General features: G+C 39.7%; 1 protein-coding gene across 1 annotated transcript in view; it reads right to left on the bottom strand.

Moving 5' to 3' along the window:
• SLC9A7 (solute carrier family 9 member A7) overlaps positions 1-14,448 on the bottom strand; it is a 75,366-nt gene that overhangs the window by 37,689 nt on the left and 23,229 nt on the right. Inside the window, exons 2-7 of the mRNA XM_031596172.2 lie at positions 5,221-5,420; positions 3,818-3,895; positions 3,075-3,151; positions 2,020-2,132; positions 608-713; positions 173-314 (exon numbers count right to left, since the gene is read on the bottom strand). Coding sequence (XP_031452032.2) covers positions 173-314; positions 608-713; positions 2,020-2,132; positions 3,075-3,151; positions 3,818-3,895; positions 5,221-5,420 — 716 coding nt within the window. The remainder of the gene's footprint in view (positions 1-172; positions 315-607; positions 714-2,019; positions 2,133-3,074; positions 3,152-3,817; positions 3,896-5,220; positions 5,421-14,448) is intronic.

Raw genomic sequence — 14,448 nt, 5'->3', positions numbered from 1 at the left:
GTTATACTGGAAAGAGTCATTTCTGTGGGTATCTTTCTATAGACAGAAGTAAATCTTTGTACTCAGATTGAAATAAGCTAGAGTCACCATTGCTACAGCAGGAAATAGGTGAGCACTGTTAGCACCTGAACATGGTTTCTCATATGGAGGAGCTTAACATATAAAAGGATATCAGAGCTGTCACTACTCCTGTCACTGCTCCCATCATGAAAGAACCACTGAATATTCCCAGGAAAACACCAACTGACTTGAAAAATGCTGCTGCATCAAAAGCATGGGTGTTTTCACCTGTTGGCTGGTAGGCAACTATAGACCTAGGAAGAGAGTAACACAGTGAGAAGTCAGAAGTGGCATCAGAATGGTTTTAATCTTTAAGAGCAGAAAATGAACAACAGAACAGACCAACCCATACTGAAGGCAATTTTTTCTTTTCTGGTCTGTGTATGCCTGAAGAATCTTGGCAAAAGCTTGTGATATATATATTGTCAAGTTCAAGGCAATAGTCTTAAATTTAAAACAGCATGTCTAAAATAGAAATTTTTTTCCTCAAAAAAAGCATTTAAAACAGTTAAGTAATTTCAGAGTAGAAATTCAAGTAGCTACTTACGAAGATAATACAATGGCAACAGCATCATTCAGCACACTCTCCCCAAACAGAAGAGCATAGAGATCAACATCAGCATGCAGCTCATTAAATATTGCTAGCACGGTAACTGCAGGAAAAAAAAAAAAAGACAAAAACCACATGGATGACTGCAGGAATGACTGTGAGCTGAGAAAGCAGACTTACCAGCTTGCCTTAAGCAACAAAACACATGAATTGAAGCACAGGATCAAAATCAATCTGGGAAACAGACTAGCCATGTTTATCTACAGGTAAACAGTTCCGCCATCAGTTTTAGGGTAGCCTCATCAGGCAGGAGCTCTGTGCCCTCCCACATGCACAGCATTTATAGCAAAGCCCCTGTGATGCACAGGCACAGTGAAGACAAAACACTTCTGCTATTTTTTTTAGAATGCTCTGCTTTTTTTTTTGGTAAAATGTGTTCCATATAAGATAACCAACAGAAATGTTGTGCTGCTCTTGCTGTGTGGATTGTTAACGTAGCTTTATTGTTTTTCAATCATTGCACTAATGGCTGTAATGTTCCCCAAAGCATACCTTGTGCCTCAGGAGCATGCATTTGCACAGGATTTGATATGTGCAAGACTGCTAAATATTTACAGCAGTCTTTTCAAAAAAGGCTCCAGTCTGACATGAAAGAATGATTTCAGATGTTCCCATATATAAGCTTCAAAAATCACATGGCAATTTTTTGCACGAAGGCCAAAACAGTGTGCAAACAGCCTGCTCAGAGCTCAGCTCAATTACAGGAGCTACTTCCCATTTTCACAACAAACAACACTGGGCACATCAAACAATCTGTTTTAAATGTCACGATTCATACTTCAGCACTTCATCCCCTGGCCCTGCTCTTCCACCAACTCTCCAGACTGACTTGGCAAGCACAGACACCTTTGTGAACATGCTGGATTTAGAGGGATAACTCAATTTTCTGCCAAAAGCTCAGACTACTTTGCAGAAGAGCATTCTTCTCTTTGAACTTGTATAGCATGAACTTCATTTGAAGGAGAAAAAAAAAAGAAAAAACCCTCAAATATAGCTCTGAAAATATCAAGTGTCAGATGCAACAAAGACATAGAAGTCCTGATATCCAATGTAATTTATTTTCAGCCCTAAACTTGAAGCATGCTAAAAAAGAGTCTGTTTGGGAAAAATAATTAACATAGTGTATAATGACCAGGAAAGTTGGATTTGCCCCCAAACTTCCTATCACATAATCACCAAACTGATGGAATAGCTTTCGCAGCACCCAGAATCTGTGTGCATTTCAGAACAGAGATGTTAGAATAACATAAATGAAAATGAAGTACCATTAATATATTTGTGCTATACAGCCAATAATCCTAGCAACAGGATCATTTTGGAAGGTCATTAAACATTGCTCAGCAAGCTACCTGGATCAGTGGCAGATATTATCGCTCCAAAGAGGAGGCAATCTGTATAATAGAATTTATCAGAGAGCTGTCCCACCAACTTCATTAGTTTCACAACCCCATACATGAGATTCCTGAAGAGAGAGGATAAAACAGTCCAAGTCACACAAGCTGGCATATTTCAAACAAGCAAAGAAAAACCACAAGCAACAATATCTCAGGTGGGCTTTGTTACGTTGGAGCTCTGTGGGACAGTGCTGCAGCCTAAGCTCTCAAAATAAAGTCTCCTCTCTTCTCTAGGAACTGAGTTAAGAGTGAGACATGAGCCGGCATATATAAAGTAAGCACAGCGTGAATTCTGTTCATACAACCAGCACAAACTCCACAGGCTGCTTCCTTTTTCCACCACAGGGAACATTTTCATGCTCAAAATTCCCCTCAGTATTGCTTCTCCCATCACAATACATGGAGAAAAAGCTTTGAACTGAGAATAGCTTTTGAAGTATTTCTATGTAGTGAAATTGAGAGATGGAAACCAAAGTCACCTATGCAAACTCAGGATTTCTGTATTTCAGAATATCCATGCACCAAGAACACAATAATATTAGCTGTGTAAGTGATTGTATGCAAGTAAGCTAATATGATTATCTTAAACCAAATGTGCACGTATATATAAAGTGATGTAGATATTCATATCAGTGAGGGAGAGAGACAGAATGTGCACATGCAAAATGGAAAGGACATCTCCAGAAATTTGATAGCTAAGATTCTATTACAAGTAGTGCCTACAATTCAGAATAAAGTTAATTCTAACAGGAGTCTAAAAAGGTTTCATTCTGGACTACAACATAAGATCAAAAACTGAACACTGCTCTTTAGTACTCTGGACTTGTCAAGTGATTCAAACTTGACAGTATTGTTTTGGGGTCAGTATTGTTTAGAAGTCAAATCTCAGCAAAAGCTATGCTTTAATTTTGAGTGGCAAAATCAGAAATAACATTCAAACAGATCACAAAATTAAAGTTACCTGAATGGCTCAATGAACTCAAGGGACAAATATCACAAATTTCACTTACCCAATGATAAAACAAGAGACTGCTGTTCCTAAAAAGGCGTAGGCCAAAATCGACCCCAAATTCCTGAAAAAATGTCTCTGTATAAAATAAAATAGAAATATTTTAAGAAATAAAGAAAAACAAGTTTAAATAAGTAAAAAAAAAAACCAAAAAAACAGTGCATTATCACACTTACATTCATTGCTGCATTCCAGAAAAATTCTTCAATTACTGCAATGCAAATTCTGTCCAACAAAATTTTGGTAATATGTATACAGATAGGATATAGTAAGAAAGACCTAGCTTCTAAACTAAAAACATGCACCACATGAGTAATTTATGTCATCTTCTAGTGAAACAACAATCTGGGCCCTTTTGTTATCCAGAGTCTGAAACACTCCCACTGGAGTTCAGTTTTGGCTCTTCTTCTCAATATAATGTACTGCATTTTGGACATTTAACAATTTTTAGCAGCATATCTTTTAGCTCAAATGCAACTAATGTTGACCTCTGGCAATGCACAAAGGAAAACAAATTAGCAAGATTAGATACAACTTAATGTACTGATAGTGTGCATATACACACACGTGTGTATATGTGTGTATATATGAAGTATTTTCTCTTAAAACAGTATGACCTAACCATCTGTGGAGGAAATCAAGATTTTTCTTACTGATATACACAAATGATTGAAATGGAGACTGCACTCCTGAACAGATCAGTCTCCCATTAAGAAATTTTCCTCGTTAGACAATTACACTTACCTTCTTCAGGCTATAACCAGCATGAAAAATAATAGGAGGCAACAGAATGTTGAAAAAAACTTCTGGGTCAAATGTAACCTAAAATAATAAATAAATAAAATGTGAAACAAATTAGGAACAATCACATAGTTTATGTATTTTTTCCTCTTTCATTTTTGACAGTTACTATTTTTAAGTGTTGAAATAACAGTTAATTGGCCAAGTTCACCCTCTAAATCACTGTTCAGCCCTATAAAGACACAGCAGCAAAAAGCTGCAGCTCTCCATAGGGAACAGCATCTGGGAAAAAAACCTTTGCCTTCGTCACTGATAACTGTCTTGCAACAGTTCCAAACATAGTCCCTTTTTAACATAGTCCCTTTTTTGAAATAAAATTAATTCTAATGGAAATGATGCTGGAAAAGGATCTAATTGTACATGACATTTGTGTATTTGCAGATGAAATTATATTTAGACGTTTGTTGGTTTTTTTTTTCCTGAATCTAGCCAGTGCACTGTTATTGCCAGCCAGTCAAGTCATATAGTAGTCTGGTTTTCACAAAGTGGAGTCACCATCATTTCCAAGTGTTTCAGTGGATGCTGCAGATATCCGTGAAAGACTATACTAGACAAAGGAACAAAACCAATCATTTATAATTCAATCAAGACCTGCATACACGTGAGACTAGACCTGGTGAAGACTAATATGAGGCGTGCACACCCAGAATAGGGCTCATGTCAGCTCACTTCAGCTGTCTATAGCAGACAGGTACATATAAACAGCCACCTTCGTAGTCATTCAGAATCATCCTCGTCATAGTTACTGAAAGTATTTTTAAGACACAATCCTGAAGTGTCAATTCTGTACTTCAAAGTCTAGCTTTGCTACACACTGAAGAGGTTTAATTCCTGCCACTGAATAAAATAAGAAAGGAAATAGCAGATCTGAGCAACAGTTGATAGATGAGTTTCATTTCTAAAACCAGATTGTTTAAATTGGTGGATTACAGGATGCAACCAGCAACTATTTCCTGAAAGCAAACAGATTAAAAAAAAAAACAAGGAAATAACACCAGGAAGCAATGACTATTCATTTCCTTCTATACCTCATATTACAGAGGGCAGCATCAGGCTTTTCTTGCTCTGCTGGTTTTCATGAATTCTACAGATACTGGAAGCGTAGGCTAAGTCTCCAGCAGCACTCAAAGGCTTTGGGAAAGTACTACACTGTAGCAACAGAACACAGTTTTGGCAGCAGCAACACAGTACAAAAGGTGCTTTGCAATTAAGCATTGAGGTACTGTTACCACCAAGAACAATGACATTTGATAGTACCATTCAAGGGAATTGTAGATTTAAGAGCACCAAGAAGAAAAAGCATGCAGCCAAACAGCACACATCCACAAGAAACGGCCTACCCTCACCTTTCGCAACATGTCATTTTGCTCCACGTTGTGAATCTTCCCAGGGCTTATTTCACCTTTGAGTGTGTATTCAAAGAACTTCCCACTGACGTTGACCAGCAGGGTTGTGAATGGTCTGTCCTCCTGCGAGCAGCTCAGGGGTTTATCACGGCCACTGGAAGAAGGAGTGCCGTATCTCAAGATTACCCCAACAATCAGTCCTGGAAAAAGAGGATTAAAAATCCATGAAGCTGATTTGACACTCCTGTACCAAGCTTCTGAGTTTGGAATATCAGCTGAGGTGTAACACAAGAAGTTTACGTGAATGGCTGCTATCAGTTTCCTGCAAAGGAAGAGAAGACCCAAGCAAACATGCTGACGCTACTAATGAATTTGTAAAATCTGGTATCTGCTCAAAGAGACATACAAAATACTCACTTTCATCTCTCTTCTTCCTCACCCTCATTCACATCTCTAGTGTTTAAACTCCAAATTGTGCTGCAGGCTGAGTATTGAGATATAACAAACATTTCACCTTCTTCTGAGCAGAACTGAGTAGGATATAACCAAATAACAACTGCTGAAAATATACAATACAGAATACTGAAAATGTACTTCACTGAAACTATTCATTGTAAAATACCGTAATACAGCTGCAGCAATAATGCAGCTTTCTGCCTGGCAATTCAAAGCAAGCTAACAATGGCAGCTGCACAACCTCCTGTGTACTTGCCAATTCTGCAACTAAAATTCATATGGTATGCACAAAGAAGTCAGCTGCACCTCTTTCATTAAACAGAAATAAAACAAGGTAAAAAATGGGCAACCGCAAGAGACATGAGACATGCCATTCAGGAACATAAAAATAATTACTCAGGCAGCCTAGAGAAAATCCAACCAGAAAACACTATCAGTAAGAGGAGCATCATTAGCATGAGCAATTAAATAAATAAATACATGTAACCAAATGGAAGGACCATGCCAGGAATCAAAGCAAGAAAAATATTGAAGAAATATAAGCTTTTAACTGACCACTGTCCCTTTTACAACATACTGTGAAAAATGATAGCCCAGCCCTACAGGAGGAATGGGTAAGAATGGTCAGAGTAGTTTTGGCCTAAGAAGTACACAAATCGATACCTCCTTTAAGTCTTCCCTGTTGTCTTAAGATAACCTGCAATTTAATCCTTGTTGCAGACAGCTGAAAGGTGATGATGGGTGACTGTCAATAAAGAAATGATCCTTCTGTTGGCAGGTCAGTAGTTAGAGCTGGTTTTGCTCTGTAACCCTCACTCTGCATCCACAGATCTCTTTCTCCAGATGGTAAATAAAGTTGACAGGTATTAACAAGAGAATAAATGAGGTATAACAAGGAAGAAACCACACATCACCAAAAAATGTAACCTTATGGCATATACTAAAGAGTAATTGAACTGTAATGAAAAAAAACCAAACAAAACAAGAAAGACCAACTCCCTATTCTCTCCAGGTTCAGAGCAGAAAAACAGTCTTGATGTAAAAGAAGGTACAATACAGTAGCTGTGACACTTGAATGGGTGGCTATTCTCTGGTCCCCAGGAGAACATAATGGCAACAAGATCATTAAAAAGTAATGGGAAGATTAAGATGTATTTTATTTAGAAAACAGACTATTTATTTAGAAAAGTACGTACTCAAAGAGAACACAGGGAATTAAACTCTTCAGCAAGATAAGACTACTTACTGACATTTCAAAATGTTGACAATTTAAATACAGAGTTTTAAAGAGCACGTTCCATACGACCCCAGAGTATTTTACAGCTACACTTAACTGATGCAATAAAAATGCAGCTATGCACAAAATGACAGGTTATAGCCAGTCAACTTCAAGCCATTTGCACTGCCAATTATGGCTGCAGACATCTTCCACAAACCCCACTAGTCAGACTGCCAAAACTTACTTTTGCTCTCACTCCCCTCATCCCTAGAGAGGGCTAGGCTCACGCAATACATCAGGAAGATGTTCAGTCTTAGAAATTCAGCTAACCAGGATCTGCCAAAGCCCTGTGGTAAATCAGAAGCAACAAAGAAAACTCCATAGATTAGTTCATACACAATGGTGGCACAAAACCAGCTCTGTACTGCTACTAAGCTGAGAATATTGAGGAGGATAGACTTAGCAGCCTCTTAGGCTCAGAGAGAATCATTCAGTGTATTCCTTGCTAAACAAATGGGAAACCCTTGTTGCCATTGTATTAGGAGGATGCACTACAGAGCAGGATGTGATTATATTACAGAACTGGATATAATTCAGTCATACATTTTCTCCACTGCAATAAAACATAGCTGTTATTTTAAGTCTGGATTCAAATACATGACAATTATATCCATAACTCATATTTAATGTTTGAGATTAAACATACTTTAACCATCAACTACAACAGCTGCTGGGAAATATCCTGTTTTGTACCCTTCCTGCTGATAAAATACCAAACTGGACATCCTTCCAATCAAGCACCACACAGTTTAGGAGCATCCGATCCCTGCTGTCAGGCTGCTATCTTACAACTCCTTTCACAACAACTGCAGGAAAAAACAACATCAGGATGCAGCCGAGACTGAAGTCTGCAGCTACTGCTTTCCTCAGGGTGGCCAAAATGAAGGTAGGAGGCCATCAGCAGTGGCAGCTGGTCAAGGGAAGGTGCTGCTAGGGCTCGGTCCTGCCTAGAACTGCACAGGGCTCAGTCCTGAAAGGAAATAGGTGTGAAAACATGTGGGGTCCAAACTGGCCACACAAATCAGAGCAAGCGTCATCAGAGAAAAAACAACTAGGCAACTGGTTGCTCAGAAGATGAGTCACAAGAGTGGAACAGATCCCTAATCTCACAAAGGCACAGGCATGCTGCTATAGTTATCACACAGTCCATAAAGAGCAGATTCTGAGCATTCAAGTGAAGTGTGCCAGCTAGGCACATTTGACAGAAGTGAGCTGCAGAGAGCCTCAAGTCATTAACACTTTTCTAAATAAGCTCAAAGTCTTTATGGAAAACTGTAGGGAAGCATTTATGGTTCCAATGAACATCCGCTCTTCTACAGACTAAAAAGTTCCTGGATTTGTTAGATCACTTCTACAGACTTTTTTCATCTGATGAAATAACATTAAGAAAGCTTATATACTTAGCCATCCCCCCAAGGTCCCAAACAACTAAAGACGTAAGAACTAGAGTGCTTTTTAAGCAGACAGACCAGCCTGATTTACAGCTTCAGAAAAGATGCCCTCCTAAGCTGCCTGTCATCATGTGTTACACAGAGGGCAAGTTCATCCTTTATAAATTCTCTCTAGATATTTGACTTCAAGCATTTCTGGAACATTAGAGTCACAGCTGCAGAAAAAGAACAGAAGAGAATAAGACTTGGAACTGCTCAATGGGCAAACCTAGTGAGGCACTCTACACTTACTTTAGCAGCTATTTCTAGGATAACACAAGCACAGATGCTGTACAGCAGTACTGCTTATTTAAATGTGAAAGGAGGGATGGAAGTTAGGAATAAATACAAAAGTATCAGTACACCAGCCCCATGCTACCTTCACCTCACATGATCTCACTGATCAAGAGTAAATGAAGAATGTGGATCAGTAGAGCAAATATTTGAATGCTTGAGAACATTTTAGCTCATCAAGAAGGAAATCTGAAGGGCCACTAACTCAGCACTGCCTTTTACTGCAGGACTGTTGCAAGAGAAAGATCTACAGGTGAGCTATAAGTACTGCAAAATTTTAGAAAAGCCATAAGTTGCTTGTGGTAACTGTTGTAAGGGCAAGTTTGCACCACTGCCCACAAGGATTCTCGTGAAGACTAACCTCAAAAATTAATACTTAATGCCTTGCCTTCAATGCGTGACTGGCATTCTCACTTTTAACAGGGAAATTATTTATGCCATTACATTGCCTCTATAACGCTAGTCATGCAGCTGGTACATAAAGAACATCATATTGGAAATTACGCTGGCACTGCCATTTTCCTTTTTAAAAAGAATCACGAGTGATAGTAAGACCATTAGATTTCAGACATAGTCAACAACAATCCAAGAAAGCATCATTTTAAATAGTATATTTACCTTCCTTTTCTTTTGAGCATAGAAGTCACTGACATCAGTCTAGGAGTTAGGATCATAGATTAGAGTTGGAAGAAACCTTTAAAAGTCCCCTGCAATGAGCAGGGACACCTACAGCTACATCAGGTTGCTCAGAGCCCTGTCCAGCCCGACAGGGATGGGGCATCCAGCACATCTCCGGACAACCTGTGCCAGTGCCTTATCACTCTTATTCTAAAAGCTTCTTCCTTAAGTCCAGTCTAAATTACCCTCTTTCAGTTTGAAACTACTTCCTCTTGTCCTACAACAAAAGACAAAGAATTTGCCCCCTTCTTTCTTACAGTCCTCGTTAGGCCACTATCAGGTCACCCCAGAACCTTCTCTTCAGCAGTTCAGACACAAATAACCCAGGCCAGAATTGAGTGATTCTCCAGACAAGTTCCCTGCTGAAGAATTAGCCCTGAGATTTCAGGAAGCTTCAACAGCCGGCAAATTTCAGAACTGGAGGCATCTGCACTCCATGACACACAACTCAATCAGTGAATTCAAACTGTGAATCAGTGAATTGGATCAATGGGTGAACTAAAACCAGCTTAGATACTGTTTCTTTTGTCCTAGAAAAGGCCTGGGCACAGACTGCTGGGGGTCTATCCACATCAAGTACAAGTTGTTATAACTGTATTTCTGCCTGAAGGAGACTCAGTGGAGATCTTACTGCTGTTTACAGCTACCCACTGGGAAAACAGAGAAGAGAGAGACTTCAGAAAACGCATAGAGATTAGGACCAACAGCAGCAAATGAATTGCAACACAAAGGAAGAAGAATAAGATTAAAAAAAAATATAAAAACCAGCAAAGTGGATAAGCACCAGGATAAGCTGCCCACAAAGGCTGTATTATCTCTATCCTTGCATGCAGCAAAGCTCACACAAACATGGCCCTAAGCAACACAGTCTGCAGCGACTGCTTTGAGCAGAAGGCTGGATGAGACCCTTGCCAGAGGCCCCCCAGCCTGAACTGTCCTGCAATGTGCACTCTTTCCTACAGACACTTAGACCCCTCAGACAAGTACTTTATGCTGCAAAGAGAAAACACACACTAACAGCAGCAGTTTAAAAAAAAAAAAAAAAAAAAAAGCAGTGCATTTTGATATCAACACTAAGCCAAGCCATCATCTAGCTGGGTAACACCACCAGCAGAAGGCCCAGTGGCACTTTAGCATGCAGCCTGCCTCCCCTTCACAGCACAGCCAGGCAGGTAGAGCAGTGTATCATTGTATCTCAGGCACCCTGGCACCACCTTTCTAGTGGTCAGAGGTGATGGCAAATACTTGAGAGTTAAGGCAAATATGCAAGAACGGATTTCTTCACGTGTGGAAGTCCAAATTTGGGCCCCTCACTACAAGAAAGACATTGAGGCCCTCGAGCCTCGTGAAGGAGAACAAAGCTGTGAGGGGTCTGGAGCACAAGTCTTACGGGGAGTGGCTGAGGGAATTGGGATTGTTCAGTCTGGAGAAGAGGAGGCTCAGAGGGGACTTTATTGTGCTCTACAACAACCTTAAGGGAGGCTGTGGTGAGGTGGAGATTGGCCTCTTTTCCCAGGACAGTAAGTAACAGCTTTAAGTTGTGCCAGGGGAGAGTCAGGTTGGATATTAGGAACAATTTCTTCTCAGAAAGAGCGGTGAGGCATGGGAACAGGCTGCACAGGGAGGTGGTAGAGTCACCATCCTGGATGGTGTTCACGAAACATATCAGTGTGGCACTGAGGGACATGGCTAGTCAGTGTCCCATGATGGTGATGGGTCGACGGCTGGTGATCTTAGTGGTCTTTTCCAGCCTTAATCATTTTATGATTCTTCCTCCATTTTCTCAAATGGAACTTTTTACCAGTTTGCGGACAAGGTTGGAGGAAAACCTGTCGAGAAGGATGGAAGAAAGCCCTGCTCAAATATCTTCAAAGCAGAAAACCAGAAATACGGAGTACTTATCACATAATGTATTTTAATAGAGGATGGTAGTCTGTGTGCATTGAGATGCCACGGTTATTTCAAATAACCCAAAGTACCACCAGAGAAAGTACTTTTCCTCATACAGGGGTAGCCTCCAAACTTGACAAACCATACTTCAAATTTCACAGTGATTTATCAGGAAGTTTCAACGCTTCTTACAAAGAAAATAATTCAACCATTGTTTCCAAGTCCTCATTGAATTTCAGTAAAAGAGCATTTTTCAATAGGGAATGGAGGCACATGATACCAGGACTTGAAACCCGAATAAAACTTTGGGGATATCCAGAATCTGATAGGTTGAACAACAGACTCAAGGTCACGCTTTGTCATTGCTTTAGGATTGTTTTAGATAAGGACATAAAAAGACAGTAAACAATGTTAACGGAATAATGTTGGTCTGCACTAATTCTTCCTTCTAGGACATCAAGTGCCACACTATCAAGGGCATTTTCCTAATAAGCCAAAGCAAGCATAGCTCTGAATTTAAACAAATAAAAAGATTATTCAGAAAAAGTTGCTGAGCCATTACACAGTACCCAAACATCAAATTAACTTGTTGACTCGATGCTGCCAGACACACGCAACATGCACATTACTGCCTTCTTTAAAACCTTACTTTCCAGAAAGGCCACAAGAGTGTCTGGTGGCCAAAACTATCGTCTGACTAACTGTTATGTCTGGCTGTTCTGACTTTTTTTAATTATTATTTTTCTAGGATTTTTTTTTTTTTTTTTTTAGGTCACGTCACGTTAGTATGATCTACATACTCACATAGCAACATGGTCAAAAGAATGAACTAAAGAAGACGACAGATATATTTTAATCCCATTATCACCACTGAATAAAGAATAAATTTAAGATAGCAAAAAAAGTCATTAAAAATATAACTATCAGAATGTTGGAATTGCAGCACTCCATGATCTGAAATTACTGCATTTCACAGTTCAAAATCTATACAAGACAATTATAACTGCAAAAAAATTAGTGTGTTCCAATTAACTGGGAAGGATGAGTAGGCACTATTAGCAAGACAGTAACACAGAAATGTGATCCTAAGTACTCAGCAAATAAGTGACCAGGAATAATACGTGTTGCCTCTCCTTCCCCTCCCCCTCTGGAATCTAACATTCATAAATACAAACTGAGCAAAACCCATATATCCAACAGCTTACACTGAAAGCTTGGTCATGGAAGAGACTGCTATCTTGTGGTAAGATCATGTGGCCTCTGGTCCCAGCACAGGACTGAGTGAAGGCTCCTGACAATTCCCAACTTCAGTAGTGACTCCATGGAGTCACGGGATGAGCCACAGAGGACAGTTTAAAGAGGCACACTTAACAAAGAAATAGGATACTGCAGCTGTAAAGTATTTGTCCGTTACAGATGGCACAAATATTTGTTAGAGATTATCAGTAAGATAAGAGCCTGCAATTAAGCTCTCCCTGTTTGTGTGCTTTCAAGTTCACTTACTGCACAACCATTTTTTCAGGTAACATATTTAATAAAGTATTTGCTGTCAGGTATTTTATATACAATACTTTAAAAGACTATTTGTACTTTCAGAAATGTAAGTATTCCTTCTTAGCTAAAAAGCCCAAAGCAGTGAAAATCATACACACGCTAAAGCCACATGCATTCCTATAAGAACAAGCTGCAATGGGCAACCACATAAACACAGGGTGACTTCAATCACCCTGCAATTGTCTTTCCTGACTCATGAAGTAGCAGCTTCATTATAGAGCACCAGTTACCAGTGGTCCCAATGCCCTTCTGCAGGAGCAGTGTTGAAGCATCTTTGAACCCAGGCTTCTAAATCAAATGAGGGAAAACTCAAACACTGAGATTTTTTCCCCTACACATATTTGGGACCAGAATGGCAGGCACCCTGACAAAAACAACATGAACAGCTCTATGGCATCTAACAGAAAACTGTCTACTCAATCATATTTGTTACTGCTTTTTTCTCCATTTGTGTATATACACTAGAAATGCTTGGCATACCTCAAACAGGAAGCCACAAACTCCTGAGTCCAAAAAAAAACCCAGTAAACTGTTTCCAAAAATAAAAAATAAAACTACACAATATCACCTATCTCAGGCACTAGCAAGAAGTTAAGCTATCCTATAAAAGAAAAAAAAAAAAGCCCAGATACTTATACTCCCCACACACATCCCAGTATATCACCATAAAGCTTCAGCAGCAAGAGTTATTACTGCAGCACTGCAAAGAGTTGGGGCTTCCATCTGAAACCTTACAGAAACTCATTAAGTAACAGCAATCTCTACTGACGCTGTCATTTGAGAGTTTGACAGAGGGAGGGGGTAGAGACAGAAGGGGCAAGAAATACAGAATCATAGAATTACCAAGGTTGGAAAAGACCTCCAAGATCATCCAATCCAACCATCCACATATCCCACCCCACCTATTTCCCCACTAAACCATGTCCCTTAGTACAACACCTAAGCATTTCTTGAACACATCCACAGTCTGTGATTCAATCACTTCCATGGGCACACCTCATCACTCTTAGAGAGTTGAAATTTTTCCTAATATCCAACCTGAGCCTCCCCTGGCACAACTTGAGGCCATTCCCATATCCATTTCTGCATGGCTTTGGTTTCAAAGACTCCTCAATAGCTACAAAGAGAGCTATAGTTAAAGCCGCATTCTTGCTAAAAACAAAGAGTATATCCCAGCCAGAGGCATTTGCTCATTTGAAAAATATTTAAAAGTTTAAAGTGACCAAAGCGTATAGAAGCCTTCATCCTGAAGAACATTTCTGGAAGCTTCTGATTTGAACAGTGGACCAAGCAAAATCTTAAGAAAAAAAAACCTGGAAAGATGTATGACCAAGGCGAACAAACTAAAATCTGCATCAAAAAAGTGTTCAGCTATTTCAAGGAGAACTATCCAGCACTTGTTTTTTTTTCCCTCCAAAGCCTTTTTGCTCCAAGCCACATCCATCTATTAACAAAATAACCTCCTATCCACAGAACAGAAAGTTGGCAAGCAGACTGAATTTTCAGGGAAATCCCACCCACTGAGGCAAACCCCTAGCTGTGAAGCCACAAGTAGAAGGCTGATGGATGCTTGTAAGACTGATGCTTGAGGCTTCCTGGGAAACACACATAGCCAGCAGAATAGGTAGGAAGCAACTACCCAATGGC

The sequence above is a fragment of the Phasianus colchicus genome, chromosome 1 (assembly GCF_987193195.1).
Source record: "Phasianus colchicus chromosome 1, bPhaCol1.hap1.1, whole genome shotgun sequence".
NCBI classification, from domain to species: Eukaryota; Metazoa; Chordata; class Aves; order Galliformes; family Phasianidae; genus Phasianus; species Phasianus colchicus.
The sequence above is the reverse complement of the archived record's forward strand: the minus strand, read 5'-3'. Positions and strand labels throughout refer to the sequence as shown.